General features: G+C 56.5%; 1 protein-coding gene across 2 annotated transcripts in view; it reads right to left on the bottom strand.

The window, feature by feature from the left end:
- Positions 1-227: 227 nt before the first annotated feature.
- CHST3 (carbohydrate sulfotransferase 3) overlaps positions 228-19,232 on the bottom strand; it is a 37,531-nt gene continuing 18,526 nt past the window's right edge. For both annotated transcript variants that reach the window (XM_084904957.1, XM_084904958.1), the window contains exons 2-4: positions 8,805-8,942; positions 7,207-7,431; positions 228-6,033 (exon numbers count right to left, since the gene is read on the bottom strand). In XM_084904957.1, the coding sequence (XP_084761083.1) occupies positions 4,731-6,033; positions 7,207-7,385 (1,482 nt within the window). In that variant the 5' untranslated portion in view covers positions 7,386-7,431; positions 8,805-8,942 and the 3' untranslated portion in view covers positions 228-4,730. The remainder of the gene's footprint in view (positions 6,034-7,206; positions 7,432-8,804; positions 8,943-19,232) is intronic.

Below are 19,232 nucleotides of genomic sequence, written 5' to 3' on the forward strand. Positions count from 1 at the left end.
CCTGCAGCCAGCTGCCAACACAGCCACCCTGGCTCTGCCGTCCTGGTGCCTCATGCCCCCTGCCCTCAGCCACACTTCCTGCCCGTCACTCCTCAGGAGGGGGTGGGGCTTCCTCTGCCCTGCTTCATGCCGGAAGTCACCCCGTTCCTACAGCTGCTCATTTTCCCCGTTAATGTGTATGATTGCCGCTGAGAACAAATGCAAAAGAAAGGCAGAGACACTTCGAGTTTTACTCATTGCATGTTTTCACTTTTAATTAAATAAATCAAGTAAGCCATCAGGCGATGGGTTCACATTCTCTTCCGCAAAGCAGACCCCGACCAGTGCTGGCTGCCAGCTCTCTGTCGTATGTGGCCTCGGTGAGGACATCTGGGACTGACGGCGAGGGGGCCGGGAGCCATGTGGCCGAGCAGAAGGAGCTGCATGTTACACACACACAAACATGTGGACACCTATGTACACACACCATGGCCACACATGGCCGTGAGGGGAGCGTCCTGTACCACGTGGCCTCAAAACATGACCCAGGGAGAGGTCTTGGCAAAAAGGCAGCGTGAGCGGGGTCCAGGAGGGAGCAGGGAAGCCGTGCGGACTCGGCCTAGAATTAACCGCTGAGACGGAGACTTCAGGGGGTGCCCAGGCCATGCCCAGAGGGAGAGGACGCAGGGTACAGGGGTCATCTCACTTCCCAGGCAAAACACCCCATCTACAATACCAGCGAAACTCAGGGGGATGGATGGCTCTGTGTCTGTATCCTTGGAAACAGGTAATGGATTAGTCCCCTGGGCACAGTTGTGGAAGGACAAAGGACCTCGAAGTGTTTAAGATTTCTAAAAGTTGGCAATTCTGCGTCGCCCTTTGGAGGGAAAGAGCAGTTCTGACTATTCTGAAACCACGACAGCTGAGAGGCCCTGTGGCTGCCCTCAGGGCACCGTGGCCTCCTCCCTCCTGTCCAGCGGGACCACGTCCCGGGAATCTCCACAAGCAACTCAGCCACCTGAGCCCTGGACCGCTATGGATGCCCCTTCTCTCTGTTCGTGCAGATCTGCAAGAACCCATCTCCTCCCATGCTCTCCCCTCAGCTCTCTCTGACCAGGCTCCCATCCTTCCTCCAGCCTTGGGGACAGGAGGGGGAGGGGACGGCCCTGGGGGCACAGCCACCCAGTCTTCTGCTCCCGTCCTTCATCATCCGGGGCCTATCCAGGGACAGGCCTGATGGCTCAGTACAACAGGCCCGTGTGTGGGAGAGGGTCACCCGGGGCCGATGAGACCTTCAGGGTCAGGACCACCGATGCTTGCATCTCCTGTCTGCTGTCTAGGCCACCCAGGCATCCTCTGGGCCAGGGACCCCCTGACCTTCTGCTGGAGCTGGTTCCATGGTTGGACAGATGGCAGAGGTGGCAGAGAAAGATGCCCCTGTGAGGGCGGAGTGGGTGTCTTCTGTTCTCAGGCATTTAGTCAGGAGCTGCCCCATTAGGCCAGCCTCTGGCCAAGGGCACTGGCAGATATGGAGTAAACTCTTCCTTAAATATTTTAATATTTAGTTACTCATGATCTAGCGTGTGCATCACATAAAGTGACAAAGGGTGGAATTTAGTCGCCTCTCTCAACCTTCGCTCGGGAATGACCTGCAGGGGGGGTGACCGCGCCGCACCCCGCTCCCTTCGCCCTCTCCCTGGGGACTCAGGACTCCGGCCCCACCGGCTGCTCCCCGGGCCTGCCCCCACGCCAAGGCTTACAAACAGGCACAGAGAAGCCAGGAACGGGTCGTGGTGGTGATGGCTTGCGGGTGTTAGACACGGCCCTGTCTCACCAGAGCCTGGAATGTTTTGAACTATTTATACGGGCCAGGCTAAAGAGATCTTCTTCAGGAAGAAAAAGTGAGTAAATGCCCGCTGCTGAATGGGCCCTTGTTCTGAGGAAGCTGGTAGCGGCGAGGTGAGGCCTCAAATGCTCCCTCTGTCTCCAGGAGGCTGGAGGGGAGGCGGGGGGGGGGGGGGGGGGGGGCGTGAAGGGAAGGCTCCTGGCGGAGCGGCAGGAGCAGAGAAACCAGGACAAGAGGGCACGTCCCTAGCTAGGTGCGTGCTGAAAACCCCAGAGACGTGACCCCAACCAGGTCCCATGGATGAAAAGGCAACGGTCACCCCACCCCGGCCTTCCCCAAACCCCCAGGCTTCCCAGAGCCTGAGGCAACACTGACTGGAGCTGTGTCCTGTTTCAGACACCGGGGCAAAGGCCATACAGCAGAAAGGGCCTGACTTTCGCATCCTCCGATCTGCAAGAGGAAACCCAGGGGTCTCCTTAAACAAGAGCCTGGGCTGCCCCGGCTCCTGCGGTCTCGGTTTCGTTGCCTCTTGCATTCTGAATGGTCTTGGATTGTCCTTGTGTGTGGATGAGTGAATAATTCTTATTATAAGGCAGCTTTGAGTTCCTGCACACAATAAGACATTTTCTGTCACTTCTTTTTCACAAAATAAATAAGTTAAGTCACCTTGCTGTGTACAAATCGTCAATGTCCTGAGAAGTCCCCAAGGTCCACTCCCGGCACCTTGGCCCCGGACATCAGAAGGAAGAAGTCTGCTGCCCACAGTAGGAGGACCCAGGAAGGACCCTGGAGGGAGGACCCGGAGGGGGACAGTGTAGCGGGGCAGGGCAGGGACTGGGGAAGACCCACCAGCACTCTGGGCCTGCCAGAAAAATCCTGGCCCCACTCTGTCCCAGGGCCAAGTGTTCAGAGCTGGAGTCCCTTTGGACCCCAAATGAGAGCCAGATCCCTGCACAACTTATTCTCAGACTGGAAAACCTGGAGCGGAGACCTCCTTGAGCGGCTGAGGTCCGTGGTGATGCCCGCAGCTCAGATCCGGAGGTTATAAGGGACCCGTAAGATGGCTACCATCCTCGCCTTTTCAAATGGCAGTTTCCAGCCAGGACAACCCCTTCCTTCCCCCCCAGCAGCCCCAGCTGGACTCAGATCCTGTCTTTCCCTCATGTCCATATTCGCAACGAAAACTCAGCCCTCTGGGCTGGACCATGGGATGGGTCTGAAATCAGGAACAGCCCTTAGTGAAGTGACAGAGTCCTGTGAGTTCTTAGATGGCCCTGAGCTGGGCTCCCGGGTTGGTCATAGGGCCTCCGCTCCCCCCTGCCCCCGGGAATGTGGCTGGGCCTGGCCTGAGGGCTGCTAACTTATGCTGCTTCTGGACATGCAGCGAAGAAGGCTGGTGGTTTCTGAGACTTGTTTCACACGAGTTCAAGCAGAAAAGCCCGAAAGGCACTGTGGGTTGTCCCGTGGCCACCGAAGCTCTGGCCCTGGGAGGAGGCTCTTCCTCCTCCTCCTCCTCTCCCTCCAGCAAGCACCAGAGTGCTCCCCCTGGTCCTCCCAGAGCCCCCTCGGCCCCTCAAGCACAGACTGCTTCCAAGAGGCACTTCTGCAGGAACAAAAACACAGCCGCAAAACAAGACACCAAACCATAAATATCTTAGACACACACACACACACACACACACACAGAACAGAAAACAAACACCCGGTCCATCCCCTTAAGCAACATTCTTCCCAGAACCCTGAAGGAGGGAGGAATTTCAGACTAACCACGCCACCGTGGCAGCCAGCAGGGGGCTGACCGCTGTCCCCCGTCTTCGCAGGGAGGGGCTATCCTGATGTGACTTCTCCTCCACGTGCACTCTGCACTGTCCCCGGGCCCTGCCCCCGAGGCCTGGCTGAAAGGGCAGGACCCGTGAGTTCCTTTTGCTTCAAACACAGACACGCTCCGGGACGTCAGCAGAGCGGGGATGGGACCTTCAGGCCACAGTCCCATGAGGGTTGACCACGCCATCTCGAAACGTCCTGCCAGCCAGCAGCAAGGACGGGAACGGGCCAGAAGCGGTAGCCCCAGTCTCCAAGGTGAGCGGGGGCCGCAGACTCGGCACTCTGTTGTCCACCGTCCATCCCAAACCCAGTCGGGAAACAAGGCCACGGCCGTGAACACGCCACGACCACGTTTCCTTCCCCAGCTCCCGGGCAGGCGTGTGATACACATGGATCCTACAAAGCCTGTGGGCACAGAGCAATGGGAGAGCTTGTCCGCTTATGTTCACGTGTGTACGCAGAATTGTGCTTCTATGTTTCCCACAGCGGTGTGTGCTGTGTGCTGTGCCTGCAGGTGTTTGTAAGAGCGTGCTGCGGCTCCTCACAGAGCTGACTCCGTCATTCACCGGCACAGGGGCCCATTTGGGGAAACACTGGATTGGGAGGCCTCAGCTGCCATCCTCTGTCACCCTGGGCTGTCCCCGCCCCGCCCTGGGGACCACCCAGAATCCACACTGGATTGTAGAAATCCAGACTGTGGGACTGTGGTCTGGCCCATAAGGTGTACAGGCACTTATGTGTGCTTCATGTATGTTTCTGTGTGTATTTGTGTGTCTGTATGTATATGAGAGAGAGAGAGAGAGAGAGAGAGAGAGAGAGAGAGAGAGAGAGAGACTGTCAATAGGCGAGAGCCTGCCCCTTAGGTCTGGGCTGATGCCCGCACAGGGCACCGTCCTGTTCTCAGCAACAGCCCAGCCCACAGCCGCTGGGGAAGCTGGTGGCTGAGGGATGCTCCCTGCGCGGCTTCCCGTGGCCTCTGCGAGCGCGTGCGCGCCCTCGGCCCCGGGCTGACCTGGGCGGAGGAAGCAGGGCGGGACTTTTACGAGGAGGAGGGCAGGGCGCGGTGGCCCCAGGCCGCCCCCTACGTGACCCAGAAGGAGCCGCGCTCCTCCAGCAGGCTGACGGAGCGGTTGGTGAGCGCGGCGGCGTCCCGCGCCAGCTTGTAGCCGAAGAGGCGCATGGCGGGCCCGCAGGCGTCCTGCACCACCTGCGCCAGCTTGAAGGGCATGCCGAAGCGCCACTTCTCGAACTGCTCCGACGAGTTCTTCTGCGTGGAGTAGATGCCGCTGGCGTCGCGGGGCGCCTGCGTGTTCCTCCGGATCCAGTCCTCCACCTGCGGCGTCAGCGGGATGCCGGCGAAGCGGTACATGTCGCGCGCCTTCTGCAGCGGCCGGCGCGCCACGTCCTCGTAGCGCACCAGCAGGTAGCGGCCGCGCAGCCAGGCGGGCTGCCGCAGGCCCAGCTCCGCCGACGCGCGGAGGCTCTCGCAGTGGCCCCGCAGCCGCTGCACCTCCTCCTCGCGCAGCTTGTCCTGCCCCTCGGCCAGCCACCTCTTCCACGGCTCGTACTTGCCCGCGAAGGCCACCATGCGCGAGGCCAGCACGGCGCGGGGGTCGCGCACCAGCTGGATGACGCGCAGGTCCAGGCGCGGGTCCTCGGCCAGAGGCCGCAGGAACTCCAGCTGGCGGATGCGCACCGCCTTGAGCGCCATGTGCTCCTTGCGGCGGCAGGCCTCGGCCGCCAGCGTCACGTTGAGCGGCCCGCAGCGGCGGTTCTTGCAGCGGTACTTCTCGAAGACCTTCTTGACGAAGGGCGTGCACACCGGCTCCTCGCACAGCGAGCGGCTGGAGCCGCGGCGGAACATGCCGGGCGTCAGGTGGTCCTCGGGCAGCGGGCTGATGAAGTGCTCCAGCACGTACAGGTCGCACAGGAACAGCTGCTGGAGCACGTCCCGGTACACCAGCGCCGAGCCCGCCGCGCTCGCGCCGCCCGGCTCGAAGCTCACGGTGCGCTCGATGTGCCACAGCGGCTCGAAGAGGTAGAAGATGTTGCCCTGCTGGTTGAAGAACTCGCCCACGAAGGACGAGCCCGTGCGGGTGGTGGCCATGAGGAGCACGTGGCGCCGGCGGCCGGCCTCGGCGGGGCCTGGTGGCTGCTCCCCCTCCTCCTCCTCCTCTCCCTTGGCCTCCTCCTGCTCCTCCTCCTCCGCTGGCTGCAGGCCCAGCTGCAGGCTGAAGTTTCGCAGGCGGCTCTGCAGCTGCGTGAAGGCGGAATCCAGCTCGCTCAGGGACAAGAGGGATGCGTTCTCGGCCAAGACCAGGCCTGGGTCCGTGCTGTTGGCGTCTGCCAGGGACTGGGGGATCTGCTTCAGCTTGTCCGAGACCCTGTGCGGACAGAGGGAGACCACACAGCTCAGTAACGAGAGGGGGTGTGGGGGTCTCTCTCCCCTGTGCTGCCTCCCAGGCTCATCACCCAGCCTCTCTCAGCTGGGTTTTTCCCCCCCGAAGCTGACTTCGAGGCAAGGACTTGAGGGTAAGTAGTTGGTTTGGGACACGGTTACGGGACAGACTGGTAGAGAGGTAGGGAAGTGAACATAAGGAAAGTAAGTCCATAAAAGATGTGCAGGCTACTCCTGTGGGCAAATCACTCTGGCTGGGGGGCCCTGGGAGACAAGGAACACCCCTCGGATTCTCTCTCCCAAGGGATGAAGCTTCCTGGCCGGTGCTGTGCCTTGCCAGTGTGCAGGTGGGCAGAGAAGCCCCCGGGCAAGAGCGGCAGCAGGCCCTGGAGGCACGAACTGGAACGGTCCATGCCACGCACTGACTCAGCCCAATGCCTACCCATCTTGGTGGATGTTTTCTTGCAGGGGTTGTGCCTGGGAGAGCATCTAAACTTTAGATGCAATCTATGGCAGGGACTGCATGCAGCCACACACGGAGAACTCTAGGGGGCAGCATTCCCAGTGTAGCCTATGTGAGTGGAGGGTCCTGCAGCTGAGCAATGTGCAACCTGGGCAGCTCGGTGCACCCCTGCTCACCAGAGTATCCGTTTCAGGGCCCTGCCTCTCCGGGACTCACCCTCACCCATGACATTGGATTGGTAAAGGGGATGGGCTGCTAATTGGAGGCATCATCCCAGGCCAGGAAGTTAGTTAATAATATTAAACCACAGCCAGCAGGTGCTGGACACCAGTACCAGGCACTAGGCTAACAACGTTTACATTGTTTTCATTTAATCTTTACCATAAGGTAGGCCCCACCATTAGCCCTGTTTCAGAGAAACCTCTGATCCATCCATGCCACCTCCGCCTAAAGACAGAAAAGTGAAATCGTGTGCCCAAGTGTCCCAGCTAGAAAGGGCCGGAATGAGAGTTCCAAGCCAGGTTGCGTCTGTCCAGAGCCCAGAGCCACGGAGGACCTGTGCATGGCCCACGGCCTGGGCACAGGAGGGAGGTCTGATGGTCACGGGCGGAAGGACTGCCTTCGCAGGCCCAGAGTGCCTCCTGCAGCCTCTCCCTGACCCGCCTTGATAAGAAGACGTGTGCTTGCATGCCTCACCTCGATATGATTTTATTTTCCTTTTCGATGAAGAGAAAAACCACCACCACGAAAGCCAGGAAGAGGGCATATTTGCTCCTCATCCTCAGGCTGTGCAGGAAGTCCCGGCAGTCCTGGGGCGAAGCAAGTCCTTTCTCCACGGGGAAGGGCGGGGCCGAGGGCACGCGGCTCCGGGCCATCGCGCGGGGCCTGGCTCCTTGTCCTCAGGTGGCGGACACCCTCGTCCTGCGGAGAGACAGGCTGTCAGGACTCCCTGGTCGGTAGATGAGAAGGAAGAGAGCTTTCCCACCAGGCTTTGGAGGAAGCCCTGTCCTAATGGACTCTTCCCCAAAGAGACTTGATATCAAGTCACTTAAATGCTAATGAACCCTCTGATCCATCCACGCCACCTCCATCAATTTATCCTTTGACCTCGCACGTGACTCAAGGGCAAGTATGTGGAAAAGAATGATCCATATAGTACAAATGTTTGCAATAGCAGAAGACTGCAAACACCTAACTAAAAATCATGGGGGAGGATTTATAAGTGCTGAGGCGAATAATCTACCATCTACCCATCTACCTATTGTAATTTAATGTGTATGACAAGCTGCAGACACAATGTGCTTATACACTGAGTGGCCAGATTATTATGATGTCTACACGCAGAGGAAGGGGACATGGGTGGTTGGCCTGCCTGCCTACTGGTCGAACTCCTGGTAGAGGGACAATTTCCATATTACCCTTTATTATACAGGATATACACTGAGAGACCAGATTATGCATTCAGAGGTCATAATAATCTGGCCACTCAGTGTACAGAACAGGGTCTCTCAACCTCAGCACTATTGATATTTTGGACCATATGATTCTCCATTGTGGGAGCTGTCGTGTGTATTGTAAGATGTTTAACAGCAGCCTTGGCCTCTACTCATTAGATGCCAGTAGCATCTTCTCTGCTCTGATGTGACAATCAAAAATGTCTCCAGACTTTGCCAGCTGTCCCAGGTTGAGATCCTCTGATGTAGTATAATCCCATTTGAAAAAAATACTTTTCAGTGAGAGGAAAATATAGATGCTGAATACAAATAGACTTCGATGACAGGGGTACACAAGGCCTCGTCACAAAGAGCTGGGGAGGTCAGCAGAGAAGGGTAGGTGAGTCTTAAGTTTGTGGTATAGCACTGCACAGTTAGAAAATTTAAAGTGTGTTTATTTATTTTTTTTTTAAATCTTCACTCAAGGATATGAGTTTTTATTGGTTTCTTTCTTTCTTTTCTTTTTTAGAGGAAGGGAGAAAGAGAAAAACGTGGATCAGTTGCTGCTCATATGCTGACTGGGGAATCGAACCTGTAACCTGGGTATGTGCTCTGCCTGGGAATTGAACCTGCTTTTTTTTTTTTTTTTTTTTTTTTCCCCCATGTATAAAATGACACTCCAACCAAGCCACCCGGCCAGGGCTACAATGTGTTAATTATTGAAGATGAATCACAACACATGAATTCTAACAAAGCACCTTTCATGGCCTTGGCCTTCAGGTCTCATCTTCCTGGGGCAGCCTCCCTTGGGACAGGTTGGGGCTCCCCGGCCCGCCACTGTACAGAGACCCCCAGCAGTACCTGAGACTCTGTCATAAAGCAGCCTCCCTTGTCACAGCTTGTTCAATGCGGACCACCCCTTCACGGAGGACGGGAAGTCTGTCTTTCATTTCCCCTCAGCACTGGGCCCGGAACACGGGAGACACTGGTGCACGGTTGCTAAACGACAGAGGGATAAAGGAATCAATGACCTTCAGCGGGAGGCATGCATCTTTTTAAAAGCTGGAGCAAACGCAGCGTTGCCAACGGAGCCTGAATCACCGTGTCTCATTTTTCCTGTCACCCACCTGCCTTGCACCATGAGCCCCAGATTCCAGCACAACACCCCCTTCTGAAAGCCCATCCCTTTCTCCATAAGGACCCTCCTCCACAGGAGACAGTCTGCTCCACGTTTGGAAAAATCTTACTGTGACTCTGTGCGGGGCACCCGGGACCGTCCCTCCACCTGAAAAAGACTGGTTTCCCCCAGAGAGGCAGCTGGGATTGACATGGGGCGTGGGGGAGCAGGGAAGTGAGCCCCAGGGCTGCCCTGTAGGAAGCAGAGTCAGGAAATCTGGCTTTGGGGGGAGCCGTGAGGCGGGGTTCTGCAGGTGTGATGTGCACCCTGGCAGCAGAATGGGAGTCCCCAGCGGTGCCGGCAGCGCGGTTGTGGGGCGGCAGGCAGCTCTCCCTAAGGGACTCGGGGTGCTTCCTGAGTGTGGGTAGGTGGAGAGGGCCCAGGTGGGAAGAGGGCTGCAGGGACAGCCCAGGGCACTCCCCATGCCCTCATTAAAAAGGAATTTCCTGAGCACCTACTGGGTGCCAGCCTCTGGTCTCTGCACTGGGATACAGCGGTGAGCAGGCAGGCGCGGCCTGTGCCCTCATGGGCTTGTACTCTGGTTGGGAGGGCGAACTGGAGTGCGGTGGGTAGCTCGAGTCTATTGAATGCTTGCTAGTCTGTGTCAGGTACCATGCTAAGCAATTTCTTTGCATTTCTGCATGAAATCCTCACAAAAGTCATATTACAGACGAGGAAACAGAGGTTGAGAGAAGTTAAATAACTGGCCCAAGGCTCCTCCATGTGGCCTGATCACTCGGGCCAGATGCAGGTCATTCAAGCCTCTTAATGCTCCCAGTGTCCTCCCCCTCTCCCCCCCTTCACCCCCGCCACACACACACAAGCACCTATGGGAGGGCTTTCTAGCTGATGGCATGCATGTCTGTCTGTCTGTCTGACTGTCTTTCCCAGACTACAAGCTCCCTGAAGTCAGAATTAGCATCTAGGATGGCACCTGGCACATACCAGCTGCCCAACAAACCCGTGGTGAGTGAACCTGTCAAAGCTGGTGCCTGGCTCGGTGCCTGGCTCAGTGCCTGGCTGGCTGTTGGCATCTTTGCAGAATGCCTGGCAGGACCGCGTTCCCAGGCACCCTGTTTAGCCGGCTGTGGGTGCGAGGCTGCCTGTCCTACTGAGAGGGGGAGGCCCAACACGGAGTCTGCAGGACGCAGGGGTTGAAATCCTGACTTTCTGCCCTCTTAGCTCTTGGCTGAGCGTTGCCTGGGTCTGATGGGGAAGCAGAAGTAACTAAAACCAGAAGTCCTGGGTTCCAGTCCTCCCTGGGTGTCTGCCATGCTGTGTGACCCTGTAGGAGTGACTTAACCTCTCTGGGCCTCAGTGTCTTCCCCTGCAGCATCGGGTTGCTGTGAGGAACGGTATCTGGTGCATGGTAGGCGCTCAGTCAATACTAGAGGGACGCAAAGGGGGGCACGGGGGATGGGGAGTTGCTTCTCTGTCTTCTCCCCCCTGAGTCTGACATCTTGGATAGGATTTAGGAGTTGGGAGGCCTTGAAGACAAAGCTGAATCCCTCCTCCCCCCCTTCCGGGCACTGTTCCTATTTGAGTTGCCATCCCAGCCTCACCCCCCGAATAAGTGAGGTTCCTGAGAACTCAGGCATTGCCCTAAAAGGACAAGCCAGGGCAAGAACCAGCGTGAAATTCCAGGAAGGCTGTTGGCCCACAGGGCATGTGGGTGGGGTGATGGGCAGCCAGGGAGGGAGATGCAGAGGCCCAGGGAGGAGGCGGGAGCCCCAGATCCAGGAGGTAGGAGAGGGTCATGGCTGTCAGGAGGTCATGAGCCATGAGCGAGGAGGACAGGGTCAGCTGGCCAAGTTCCAGGCAGAACCCCCCCTGCAGGAGGCCCTCTGCGACGTTGGTGACACAGGACAAACCTTCACGCTCCCTCCCTCCCCAAACCGGTGGTGTCGCTGCCAAAGGAAATGGGCGCCCCCTGGCCGGGAGGCCAGCAGAGGCCACATTTCCAATGGCGAGGAGGTCGGGGGCAAGGGCCAGCCCAGCTCTGCCTGGATGCAGGGAGGTGCTGAGACAGCCACCCTCAGCCCATTTACACCCAGTGCTCAACTCAAATGTCCCCGCCCCCGATCCTTCCCTGACCACCAGCCTACCGCTGACCAGTCCCCTGCCCCCTCACTTCCCGCTCAGCCTCCAGCCTTAGTGCCTTCTTGACGCACTGTGCTTGCTCACTGCCCATCTTGGCCGCCTGAATGTCCGGGGAGACGGCAGGGGCAGCTCGGCTCTGCCTTGGTAGTCCACGCCCAGCATCCAGTGCCCTCTGTGTGCCGGGCAGAGAGCCAGGGTGCCACAGGAGTGTGGGTGAACGGAAGCATGTCTTTCCCAAAGCATTCAGCCTGTGCGAGATGCCTGACCGTTCTGAATTCATGGGAGATATGAAGAAAAAAAGCAGGTGTTCCCTACACGAGGGAGCCGTGTGTGCGCGGTGTGTGCTGTGAGCATAAGCCTGTGTGTGAGCCACGGGCATGTGCTGTGATTGTCTCAGTGTGCACTACACGCATATGCTGAGTGTGCTCTATAGGCACTCACTATGGGTGTGTGCTGAGCATGCTCTATTGGTGTTCACTACGGGTGTGTGCTGAGTGTGTTCTATCGGCGTTCACTATGGGTGTGTGCAGAGTGTGTTCTATCGGCGCTCACTACGGGTGTGTGCTGAGTGTGTTCTATGGGCGTTCACTACGGGTGTGTGCTGAGCATGCTCTATTGGCGTTCACTACGGGTGTGTGCTGAGTGTGTTCTATCGGCGTTCACTACAGGTGTGTGCTGAGTGTGTTCTATTGGCGTTCACTACGGGTGTGTGCTGAGTGTGTTCTATGGGCGTTCACTACGGGTGTGTGCTGAGCATGCTCTATTGGCGTTCACTACGGGTGTGTGCTGAGTGTGTTCTATGGGCGTTCACTACGGGTGTGTGCAGAGTGTGTTCTATGGGCGTTCACTACGGGTGTGTGCTGAACATGCTCTATAGACGTTCACTACGGGTGTGTGCTGAGCATGTTCTATCGGCGTTCACTATGGGGATGTGTACTACAGGCGAACTGCAGGCTTCGAGCCTCACAGACATGTCTCTTGGATTCCCTTCTCCATGTGGATGCCGTTTTGAGGCTGAAGAAACTAGACTTTAGGGCTCTCAGTTTAAGCCCCTGCCGCTGTGTGCTAACGACGGGGCGAACAGAACCCAGCGGAAGGCACCCAGGCCCCTCTGAGTGAGGGAGCCCTAGCAGGAAAGTGGGCCGGAAGCAGAGATCCTCAGCTCTAAGCACGAGCACCCCGACCTGCGCTCCCCTCAGGGGGCCTTTCTGCTCGGGTCTGCCTCATGGCCGGGCAAGGGCCTCACCTGACAACAGTCTTCCACTCAGATGGCCCCCAGCCAGGCCCCTGGCTTCCCCAGGCCTTCCACCGAGGCCCCAGAGGGCCTGCAGCCCACCCCTGGCTCCTCCTGGGGAAGGTGGGTCCCAGTCTGTGTGAACGGAGCTCTGAGAAGGGACAGGCCTGACCAGGCCTTGCATCAGGCTTGTACTCAGGCCAAGAGCACAGCAGGCTTAGGCCCAGCTGTTGCAGGCCCTGCTCACACAGCCTTCCCACCGGGCGGGAGGAGGAGCTGCCTGGGGGAGAGGGCTGAGGGAGGGCAGGACTGAGAGGGGAGCTCTGCGGGCAGGCATGGCACAGGGAAGCCTCTGGTGGGAAAACTCAGAAGCAGCCCAGGGGCTGCAGTCCTGGGGGCCGGGAGGCTGCCCCCCATGCCACATTGTCGAGCACCTGGGAGGGGAGCCGGGAGGGTCCTGTGAGCTGTGTCCGGAGGCCCAGGGGAGTGGAGACAGAGGCAGGACAGGGAGCTCCGGCGTGGGCTTGCCTCTGGTGTGGACGATCGCTGCTTGGGGAATACAGAAGCCCATCCCGTGGCCTGGCGGGCTGGGTTCTGTTTCACAGAGCGACGCCCAGAGATGGCTTGGGAGGGATTACCGCCCCCCCCCCCCCCCCCAATATCGAACTTAGTGTCTGACGGCTGAGTAAATGCCCAGAGGCATAGGATGGCCATGAGTGAAGGAAGAAGAGAAGGAATGGAAGAACGAGGAAGTGAATGAATGCCCGGCAGGTGCTCCCTGTGCCGCTCAGGGCTACCATCCTCCCCAAGCACCTCTCCCAGAACAAACCCAGCGATGACCGTCTATGGGCACTGTCCGCCCTCAGCCAGACAGATCAAGCAGCCAGAGGTGAAGGTACGTGTCACCTGAGTGGCCGTGGACCCCTGAGACCTTGTGAGAAGCTGTGAGTCAGGCCCAGGTGGACCCTGCCCGGTTGGGCAAGGGCCCGGCTGCCCCTCAGTCTGTATTGCTGTGTGGGGATACGGGGAGCACACTCTTTACCCCCATGTGACAGGGCCACTTCATCAGGGCCAGCTCAGCTGTGTGAGCGGCATATCCTGGGCAAATCCCAGAGCTGACAGCTGCCCGACATACTGGGCCCCAGAGAACAATCTGGGCCTCCCAGGCAGCAAAGGCGCGCCCTGTGCCTCTGACGCCGAGCCCCAGGCCCCGGGCCAGTTTGGAAGTGACTGGCTGCTCTGGGCTTTGTGCATCTGGCTGATCAGGAGCTGCAGCCGAGGCTGGAGTCCCAGATACCCATAACTGCGCGGCCGGGGAGCCTGGTGAGGCGTCTGCTGGCCCATTGGGAACGGACCTGGACGTGGGCCAAGACTCATGGCCAAGGATGCACCTGGCCCTTAACACGAACATGTCAGAAGCAGCTTGGGTGTCCCCGCCAAACGGGGCTTGCTGACCAACTGCAGTGCATGCACACATGGGTGCCAGCCAGGCAGGGGTTAAAAATGCTGCCCAGCCGCAGCAATGGAATCGGAAGGGATGCGTCTTTTCATTTCATGCTCTCATATATTGGGTGAATTTTTGGTGACCAGGCACATGTATCACTTTAATACGTCTTAAAATCTAACCTGGAACTTAAAAAGGAGAATGGTAAAATCACTTGGGAAGCGGTGTGGACATGCCCTGGGCAAGGACTTGAGGCTGGGGACCAGTTGGTTCTTTCTACAATGGCCCCAGAGAGAGGTGGCATCCCGCGCACGCGGTGGCAGAGGGCGGACAGACACGAGACTGTAAGGAAGCTGACGGGATGCCTAGGACGTGCACAACACGCCTGAGCCCTGAGGGCACTGCCCTCCGGGAAATAACCAAGACACAAAGGACAAACACTGTTTGGTTCCACTCTCAGGAGGCCCCAGAGGAGTCAAACTCATCCAGTGTTTCCCAAACGTTTGACATATGTGCACCCCTTCTATAATTTTCGTAACGCTGAGTACCCCCCGTACTCATGAGAACGTAGAATTAGGCGCAGCTGAGCACGGTGCAGTGCATATCCCCACCAAACTCCGGTGCAGCGTGTACCCCCACCAAACTCTTCCCGTACCCCTGGGGGTACAGTACCACACTTTGGGAAACACAAATAGACAGAAAGTAGAGGTTGGTGGCCTGGGATGAGGGGCGGGATGGGAGAGTTAGCGTTTCACGGGGACAGAGTGTCGGTCTGGGAAGATGAAAGAGTTCTGGAGATGGATGGTGGTGCTGGCTGCACAACCATGTGAATGTACTTCATGCTACTGAGCTGTACGTGTTAACGTGGCCGATCTGATGTGTGTGCTTTTCCACAGTGGAAGGGAGTAAATGAGTGAGCGGTGGTGCCTGTGGGCGGCAGGAAGCAGGGGAACAGAGGCGTCGAGGAGGGTCCCTGGCTCTTCCTCGGACAGTGGACAGACTCCCCGCCACAACCACAGCGCCCGGCACCGCGGCTGTCAGAGCGCCTGGCACGTGACGGTGATATTTGCGAAGTGAATGAATGGGCTCATAGAGTGTCTTGCAGAGTTAGCTGTGGGGTCCTGAAGGTTGGTCTTCTCCTCCCCAGCACTATATCCTGCACACACAGAAGACGCCTCTGATAACAGGTGTTGGCATAAAGTTCTCTTATGGCACAGAAAGGTGCTCACATCAGGATGCTGCACCAAAAAAGATACGCCAGTAGCTAGAGGAGGGCTCCGTTTTGTAAAAAAGTGTGTGTGTGTGTGTGTGTGTGTGTACATACAACATGTATAGATAGACGGACACCTGGAAAAGTTTAAACAAGCTCACAGTGATTCTCTATGGCTGTGGGGACCCTTGACCTCCTTGCTTTTACTTCTTGTCTACGAAGCCCTGTGACCTTGGAAGGTAACTGCAACCTGAGTGGTTTCTTTATCTGCAAATGGGGACATACACAGCGTCTACTGTAACCTCAGTGGTCACAAGGAATTCAGTGAGAAATGCTACTGAAATGCTCAGCCCGCGCTGAAGCCGTGGCGAGGGGCACTGTGAGGAACCGCTGGTCCCAGCATGGCTCTGCAGGCTCCGTGGCTTGCGCACTGGCGACAGCTGTTGGAATGGGGGTGGTGGGTTTGGGGTGTCTCAGTCCCCTAAAGATACCAAAGTGAAGATAACCTGACCTGACCACCAGCTGGAAATGTCCCTCCTGCCACTGCCCACTCATGCATGGATGGCATTTGGCTCCGGGCACCTCATCCTGGACCCTGGGCCTCACCTGGAGATAAACTCAGCGAGTCCCAGGCCCTGCAGCCACCTGGAGCCCGAGGCAGCGACAGGAACACCATCGCAGAACCCTCGAGGCCAGAGCTGCTCACACGGCCACACGGCCCCGCATCGCCACGAAGGGCTGAGCATGCTGACCAGAGTGTGGCCATGGGGAGCGACAGGAGTCATGGGGGAGGGTGGGACATGGGCCCTTCCAGGGCAGCCTTCTCTACTCTGTTGCCAAGGGATTGCACGGGGCTTCAGGCCTCAGAGCCATCAGGCTGAGGACAAGCTCAAAGCCAGTGAGTTTTTGCCCCCAGGACAGAATGACGTCAGCCACGGCTCCCACCAGCACCCTGACACAGAGCAAGCTGGCTTCCCCACGTTACCTGTGCTTGCCTTCCACTGGACGAGTCTGTCCTGTTACCACCCCACCGATCATGAAAACCACAGCTCTTCCTCTAAAACGGCAGAATGCCCGGACTGGGAAGCCCTTGGGAATGTCCGTATCCACTCTTCCCCATTTCTTATCTACAGACATTCAGGCTCTGAGGGACACGCGTGGCCATGGCATACCTCTGGGTGGTGACAAAACTCGAACTACTAGAAGCTCTGCTGTCTCCCAGCCCAACTTTATCACCCGGACTCTCATAGCCGCGGCCACTCCAGAACCTTCCGCCCCAGGTGGTGAAGGCATGGCGCTCATTCCACCCCGAGGCAGCCCCGTGCCTGGAGCAGACACCACTCAGCAGTCAGCACCTTCAGCTGAGGCTGCATGGAGCTCAGAGGCCTTCTCCATGCAGTGCCCGTCCATTCGAGTTGGCATGTGAGATAAAACCGAGTCGACCTCCCACCTTCGTGGCTACCAAACAAAATCCCTCAGCGTCCCTTCGTCTGGCATTCTACCAACTGGCATCACCCAGCAACGCCAGCCCAGATCCCAAGTCTCATCCCACCCAAACCCTCCATTCAAGCACACCCCTCCTCCAAGCCTTCCACTGAGCCGGTAAAGCCGTTCACTGAACAGAATGCCACAGAGTACAATTAATGGGGATGCTACTAAGAATGGTTAACGCATCAAAACTTGCTAGAAACTTCGTGCTTTTTGAAAAGAGCTGCCATGGATGCAGGTTCTTATAATCCCCCCTTTCCCAGCGCCGTGCTTGTGCTTCGTGAATGAGAGCGGGGGTGGGGCCGCCAAGAGCCTAGGAAATTGCACAGAACCGCTGCCAATCCATTCCTCACCACCCCTGGCACGGGCCGTCCCGTGGCTAATTTTATATTATTACTCACATGCCTTATATGTTTTTTATGAGTCAGAGCCAAAAGGAGAAAGTCTCTGGGCTTCCCCACAAAATGTGTTCTTGGGTTTTTGGAAAATGTGGGCAAGTCCACTGGAGTGTGTCTTGAGTGTGAACACACACTGCTCTGGGTATCAGGACGGAAAAGGGGCGGGCGAGGCCCGCTGCCTGAAGATGCTCAGAAGGACCAATTGGAATGATATGCAGTGCCCACATGTCCACTTGGACGGTATTCGCCATGTGGGTGAAGTTCGGGGGAACTACTTGATGCTCGTCAAGGGCCACGTGCCTCCCCCTCCCCAGCCTGCAGTAGGCGGAGGCCATAGGAGCAGGTTCTGGTTCGTCAGATGCAGGTTAAGGTGATGTCAGCCACCTCAAGTCCCGGTCCTCACACTGACCCACACATCCCCCGGCCCGCCCTTCTCCTGCTGTGGCTACACTGGAGGCCACATGGCCAACTGGTTTAGTACAAGTTGGAAGCAGCCCAGGTCCTGGCTTCTGCTGGGAGAGCCAGCCAACCTGCATCAGGTGTGATGCAAGTGAAAACCAAGCCTTCAAGGTGCTGAGCCAGCCTGACACAGGATTCTATCCGAACACAGGATTCTCTCAGAAGGTTGATGGACATCCTGGCAAAACCATCAGAATCTTAAATATGCCCACGCTGCGACCCTGTGGAGATCCTAGAACTACACTTCTAGGAATTAATCTCATGGATGCACTTGCACGGTTATAAGAACACACACAACAACACACTGTTTATAACTGCAAAAGGCTGAAGGTGACCGTAATATCTGTGAATAGGCAAAAACACACACCAGTTAGATAAAGGACGGTACATTTACGGGTGCAATACTCTGTAATGATTATATAAAAAAGAGGTAGCTCAGTATGGGCGGATGAAATGCTGTTCAAGATGGTCCCCCCCCCCCCCCCCCACACACACACACACAGATGGGTGACACAAGCGAGGAGCTATGGGGTGGGTACCCCTGACTGCTGGGACATGCTTCAGGTATCTCTAGAGAGAGAAGCAGGAACTTGGCAGGGTGGTTTGAGGGAACTGAGAAATAGGGGTGGGAATGGGGACCCACTTTTCACTTCTCCCCTCTTACTTGAATTTGTTACCATTTCACATATTTCAATTTGTTCCCATTTTTATTATCTTTTCCAAATAAAAGGAATTGGTTAGAAAACAAACTGAATAAAAAGAGTATATGGAGTTGTGTTCCAAACCATTGCCTTATATATACACCAGGCCCTTGAATGATGTCATTTCATTCAACATCATTTCATGATAATGGTAAGAAAAAATAATTTTTTTATTCCCAGCTGGAGTTTGCCGGTTCTCCCTACGTCCTCATGGAGTTTCTCTGGATCCTCCAGTTTCCTTCCACATCCCAAATATGTGCATATGGGGTGAGTGGCGTGTCTCAATTCCCAAGTGTGTGTGTGTGTGTGTGTGTGTGTGTGTGTTTGTGTACATGCCTGGTCCTGTTCAAGGTAGGGGCCGGACTTGTGTCCTGAACTGGAATAAGCGGGTCCAAAAATAACCATCTTATTTATTTTCATGAATCTTTCTTAAATGTATGTAGAGCTCTCATTTCTTTCAAAGTTTAACATTAGAAGTGTTTTGGGTCTTTATTTAGAAGTTTGGTGATGTTTTTGTGGCCATAAATATGCTGTGGGAACTTGACTCTCGTTTAGAATCAGTTTGGGTGAAATTGGTTTCAATATATGTCGCTCTGCCTAAAGTTGCAGCTTCCAAAAACCTGCTGACACATTGAGTGCGGACTTCCTGTACTCAACGTTTAAGATGCACTTTAATGACAAGTCGTCTAAGAAACGTGATGAACAAGCAAGAGGAAGCGTGGCAAGATGGTGAGCGCTCCAGGTTGACAGCATCTCGAACGAAAATGCTGCTGAGCCGAGGACAGCAACTCATCGCCATCCCAGGAGCCCAAGCCAGGAGATGGGTATTGGCTGCCTGGAGCGCTGTGATGAGAAGAAGCCTGAGGTCACGCTTATTTTTTTTTTTTTTTTTTTTTTTTCAGGTTTAATGGTTTTAATAAGTTTACCCCTTCAGTTCCGATTTGCAGCACCCAATATCCCCTTAAACATCAGACAGACCCGACAATGGCCAACAGTAAATTTCAGACCCGCGGAGTTTAAAGGTTCAGGTTCTCGGAGCATTGCAAAAAATAAGCCTGAAGAGATGGGACAGGAGGAA

Source organism: Pipistrellus hanaki (assembly GCF_964339955.1).
Source record: "Pipistrellus hanaki genome assembly, chromosome: 14".
NCBI classification, from domain to species: domain Eukaryota; kingdom Metazoa; phylum Chordata; class Mammalia; order Chiroptera; family Vespertilionidae; genus Pipistrellus; species Pipistrellus hanaki.